Genomic DNA, 6,076 nt, shown 5'->3' on the forward strand with positions numbered 1-6,076 from the left:
CAACTAACTACCCCTCCCCCCCCCCCAAGTATGGCATATTTCCCACCTAAATGGGTTAATAGCAATTCACGGACAAATTAGACAGCTGATTTGATAGTGACCCATACCCATATCGTTATTTGGTCTCAGAAAACCAAAAAGTTTGACTTGACACGGTCTCTGGACAAACCTGTGACCTCAAGATTGAAATGTTTAATACATTTATTGCATTACGATCACACTGGTATAGTGATTCATTCAAATGAGTCAATATGGGGGAGGGGGGCGTGAATCTAAATCAGTTACTGTTAGCTATTGTTATTTACAATTCCGTTATAAAATTCTCCAACATGCCTTGTATAGTGAATAAACCCCATGAAATTATTTTATGGGTTCCCAACAATTGGATCCCCAGCTATTGCAAATCTACAACTGCCATGCTGCTCTGGAAGTGTGAAGCCAGTGGAAGAAGCATGGGAGGTGTAGTTCTGCAACAGTTGAGGATCGACCTTAAAGGACCACTCTAGGCACCCAGACCACTTCAGCTTAATGAAGTGGTCTGGGTGCCAGGTCCTTCTAGGGTTAACCCATTTTTTCATAAACATAGCAGTTTCAGAGAAACTGCTATGTTTATAAATGGGTTAAGTCTTCCCCCAAATCCTCTAGTGGCTGTCTCATTGACAGCCGCTAGAGGCGCTTGCGTGATTCTCACTGTGAAAATCACAGTGAGAGCACGCAAGCGTCCATAGGAAAGCATTGTAAATGCTTTCCTATGCGACCGGCTGAATGCGCGTGCAGCTCTTGCCACGCGTGCGCATTCAGCCGACAGGGCGGAACGGAGGAGGATCGGAGGCAGAGAGCTCCACGCCCAGCGCTGGAAAAAGGTAAGTTTTACCCCTTTCCAGAGCCGGGCGGGAGAGGGACCCTGAGGGTGGGGGCACCCTCAGGGCACTATAGCGCCAGGAAAACGAGTATGTTTTCCTGGCACTATAGTGGTCCTTTAAGATGACCCTATTTAGTTGATCTAAAAAAGTAATGGTGGATTTTTCTGCCCACACTTTCTGGAAAATTGTCTGATAAAAGAAAGGTCATCAAAACATGTCACAATGTCAGACTTTTCATTTTCTATACATGCTTTAAAACTTCCCGGTTTCCAGTCATGTAAAAACTTGCAAAAAAGCAAAATGTATGAGAACTCTGAGAATAGACATGGTCTCTAAGTAGTTTTTGCTCACTTGCGCCGTTACAAAGTGAACCTTTACCATTGCACATCAGACTGATTCCACCTATAAGGGCAGTTCAAATCCACAATGCTGGCAAGTTATCTCTGCATGAGAGACTCAGAAACCTCAGAAACATTTCGGCCTTCTTTGGGCCTCATCAGCGAGATGTAGTTGATACCATTCTAATCAAGGGATCCATGTCTAGATTAACCCTTTAACTTGGGGAAAGCCAAGTTAATGCATTGCAACAAAAACCATACAAGTGAGCAAAAACTATTTTGAGACCTGAGTGGGGATTTACTGAAAGGTAAGCTATTACGTTTCTCTAAGCCAGGGGTGTCCAAAAAGTAGACCCCCAGATATTGTTACACTACAGGAATGATGGGAGTTGTAGTTCTACAACATCTGGGGATCTAGCTTTTGGGCACCCCTGCTCTAAGCTTTTGTCCACTCTCATATTTCTCATATTGTTCTCTGTTTTTGATGTAAAAACTTGCACCTTCAGCTATTACACTCTGCTGAGTAAGGTTTTCTCGAACCATCACAATTACCATAGCTTGCTGTAATGGTTATTGTAACGGATCGCCTGGCACCCCGACTGGGTACCTCCGTTAAAGGATGCTCCTAGTGTTTCCTGAGGACTCCAAGCACTCTGGCAGACACCACAACCACCGAATCGGAGAAGCATATGAATCCTCTCAAGCCTCTGAATGCTGTAGACAGTTGAATAGGAACCATACGAATAGGTTTGCACTCCTAGCAGTCAAACTGGAACAGCATGCAATAAATCCTCCCCCAATAATGAGACGACACTTCACTTTGAGGGTTAAAACAGGAACTCTGGACTGGCACATCCAGCCTGGCTTTTATTACAAAAAGGTACAAACAGAACACACCCAGGGGGAGGTTGAAAATAACCAATTATATACATGGTACAACCCCCACGTCTCCTCCCCTCAGATAAACATATAGCATAATTAGAGCATACACATTTTTACCCAAGTTCTGGATGTACCCCAAACACAGGGGGTACACCTTTAAATACAACACCGTTGGATAGCTCTATTCAGGGGGACAACATATCCAAAAATCAGTGCATTCGGATAAACGGTTCGGGAGTTATAGGGTTCCAAAGATTTGACCGACCGCACAGACCAACTAGCCGAAAACAGTTCCATAAGTTTTGGCCTTGCGGTCGGTCCTCGTTCGTACGATGAAAAGGGATGAAATTCGTGCAATCCAGTCGAATCTCGGTGGTCGCTAGACTCCCCATAGCAAATTAAGTATAACTACCGAATGGCCGGTTGTTCGGTAGTTCCAGCACGAAGTAATGGGTGTATGGAGGTCTCAGCGGTGTTCGCCTATTTGCGTATCCGTTTTTAGTTCCATGTGTTCACAAGCAAACACCGCTGTTCGTGCGCAAGATGGCCGCGAACACGTGTAAGTCCCGAAATGGCGGCCACCCAGACACTGAGACAAAGGGAATGATTAAAACGACACGAACGGTTTTTACTACCGAATCCCAGCAAAGTATTTAAACATATTCCAGGTGTCCATAGTCTCTGTACAGCCCATTTAAAGAGCCAGAGACAGCAATATAAAAATCCATTAAGCCCAGATATAGTTTTTAAAGTGCAATATGTCCAGGGGCCATAGTCGCAGGGCAGGAGGCTAGCAACCAGGCTTCTCCAGTTCTCAGTGGCGAGGTTGGTTCCGCCACAGTTATGATGGTAGGAGTACACTGGCTCCAAAAAGTTTGTAAAGCTTTGTTCTTTTAAATGAATCCTGCCAGGCTCCTGGTCTTCTGCAGATTTATGACATCCAGCTCCTGCCGATCCTGCTGCTCATTGATTAGCTGAGAGCATCAGCCGATCACTTGCAGCTAATGAACGAGCATTCATGCATAGAAATTTGCAGAGTTGACATTTGCTAGACCTCTCTTCAGGGCTGGCGAATGACACCCAATTACACTGCTGGAGGTGGTGTTGCACCTCCAGCAGCCAAGGGGTTAATATCCAAAGGAATGCACTTCACATACATACTCCAGGCACCATGAGCACTTCAAATCACTGAAGTAATCATGGTGCTTAAAGTAACCCTTTAATTGAAGCAGTGTATTTTTTTTACTTTCTACATATGAAATAGTTCCTAAAAAAAAGTTACAAAATCGAATATTTAAATTTTAGTTGTGATTCAAGGTAAATGAAGATTATATTTGAAGGACCACTATAGTGCCAGGAAAACAAACTCGTTTTCCTGGCACTATAGGGTCATTAGGTCCCCATACCCTCAGGACCCCCTCCCCCTGGGCTAAAGGGGTTAAAACCCATTTAGCCATTTACCTTTCTCCAGCAGCAGACTCCCGCGGAATTGTAATTAATAAAATGACCTAATTATGTAAAATTATTACATAAATATATAAGTAGAATTAATATATATATATATATATATATATATATAAATGAATATTAATTTTAAAATACAGTTAGAACGAAATTCCGCATGTATATATATTTAGTTTTTAATTATATTTATTTTTTATTACGTGTATTTTGAGACATATATATTTATGTATATATTAATATTAAAATACACGTAGAGTGAATGTGTATATATATATATATATATATATATATATATATATATATATATATATACACACACACACACACACACACATATATATATACACACATATACACTTAGATCATATATAAAATAAATGTATATATGATCCAAGTATATATAATTTAATTTTACACTGTTTTAACATGTTTTCATTTTATTTCCAGACAGCAGGTGGAGTACATGTCATTACAGGCACTCCCCCTGCTGGCAATGCCTTGGACGGCTATGCCGTCCATGTGATCTTGAGGTCCGCACAAGGACCTCGCGATCACATGGCCCAGGGGGGCCGAAGAGGACGGAGGGGGACTCCCTGGGCTCCCAGGTAAGTCCCAATACCGCGATCGCCAGCAACTGGGCAAGTACAAAAGATCGCAGGGCATTTAGAGCCATCTAAATAAGGATGGCATAGAACGCCCTGCAGTTTTAAGGGGTTAACATAGACTTGGGCTGGGGTAGACAACCTACAGCACTCCAGATGTTGTGGCCAAAAATTCCCTTACAACCAAAATGCTGACAAAGCATCGGGGTAGGGTAGTTCACATCCGGAGTGCTGGAAGTTGCCTACCCTGTGGACTATGGTATAAGGGAGTCAATTTATCCAGTCCAGGCATAAATTCTGTCAGGATACGTCATTAGTTGAAGTTTTTCCTGATATACCTTTAAGCATTTTATTTTTAAAGAATCACTGTAATGTTAGGAATATTACATGGATATCAAACGCTACAATGTTCAGATATTTAGGAGTTTTCTAAAAATGTTTACATTTAAAGGACCACTATAGTGCCAGGAAAAACTAGTTTTACTGGCACTACAGGGTCATTAGGTCCCCCCTTCAGCCACTTACCTTTCTCCAGTGCAGGTCTCCCTCGGTGCTGGTAAACTCGCCACCCCCTTCCGACGTCAGATCCGAATGCACATGCACGGCAAGAGCCGCGTGCACATTCAAAAAATTACTCAATGCTTTCCTATGGATGTCCAGCGTCTTCTGACTGTAATTTTCACAGTGAAAATCGCGTTAGCACCTCTAGTTGCTGTCAGTGAGACAGCCACTAGAGGCTGGATTAACCCTCAGTGAAACATAGCAGTTTCTCTGAAACTGCTATGTTTTCTGCTGCAGGGTTAAAACAGAAGGACCTAGCACCCAGTGGTCTTGGTGCCTATAGTGGTCCTTTAAGTTAAATACACCTCCAGCAGCAATCCTCCCAACAGTCACTAGAGGGGCTTTAGCCTCCAGTAAAAAACTCATAGCAACATTTGATTGGCGGAGCAAGGCATTTGGCATATTTCATCCCAAGTGTTTACCCTAAGAGAAGCAATAGCCTTAACGAGATTGCTGAAGAGTCAGCAGGCATGCAAACAAAGACTGAGGTGTAGTGGAAAGCTGTAGTGGTGTCTAGGAGCATGAAGTTAGTTAAGTAATCTTTAACTGAACTTTAAAGGGACACTATGATCACAACCTCGTAGAAGTGGTTTGGGTTCATAATCCCAGGTCCCTTAACCCTGCAAAGGTAATTATTGCAGTTAAAATGCAATAATTAGCTTTGGAGCTAGTGGTTGCGTGACCTTCGACCTTGATCGCAGCCATTTAAATGTCAGAGACATAAAATCACCGGCCAATAGCACACACCGTCTGGGAAAACCCTGAGTCATGTGATGACAGCTAGCCAATAAACACGGAGTAAAGGAGGTGACCTTCACTGGGCTCCGCCCTCTACTGACAGCATTACATAACCTGCCCGTTAAATGTCGGTGTAGACGGTACCGGCAGCCGTTACCACGTTAACAAACTCCAACCAGACAGTACGGCAAGAGGCACTCACCAGCCCTCCGCCACGCAGCAATCTCCTCCCCACAAGCCTGGAAGCTGCTGTGCTCAGCGCTGCCATGGTTCATCCACCACCAGAGCGACTGTCAGACACGGGATCACTGCGCACGCGCCAACAGGAAGGTCATGGCCCCGCCCCCAATCTGATGGAAGGCATGGTGGGGGAAATCACGTGACTTGGCCGCTGGTGTTACTATATAATCAGGCGCGTAACTAGGCCTCAGCGTATAATAACCGCTCTATGTAGAGCTCGTATTACTGACCAGCCAGTCTAATGACATTCCTGGGGACTGGTGTCCAGACACTACTAATAAACTCAATAATGGGGGAGGGGGTGGCTGTGCGGAGTTTGTCTTTCACCTATTTGCCGGCTGAGACTTATACACCGGGTCTCTGTTGACAAAGCAGAACTGTGCCACGA

General features: G+C 43.9%; 1 protein-coding gene across 1 annotated transcript in view; it reads right to left on the reverse strand.

Annotated features, from left to right (window-relative positions):
- The window catches only part of SDHA (succinate dehydrogenase complex flavoprotein subunit A), a 31,490-nt gene extending 25,710 nt beyond the window's left edge, over nt 1-5,780 (reverse strand). Inside the window, exon 1 of the mRNA XM_063451917.1 lies at nt 5,651-5,780. Within this exon, the coding sequence (XP_063307987.1) occupies nt 5,651-5,716 (66 nt within the window). The 5' untranslated portion in view covers nt 5,717-5,780. The remainder of the gene's footprint in view (nt 1-5,650) is intronic.
- Nucleotides 5,781-6,076: the final 296 nt, after the last annotated feature.

This window comes from Pelobates fuscus, chromosome 4, assembly GCF_036172605.1.
Source record: "Pelobates fuscus isolate aPelFus1 chromosome 4, aPelFus1.pri, whole genome shotgun sequence".
Classification (NCBI taxonomy): Eukaryota; Metazoa; Chordata; class Amphibia; order Anura; family Pelobatidae; genus Pelobates; species Pelobates fuscus.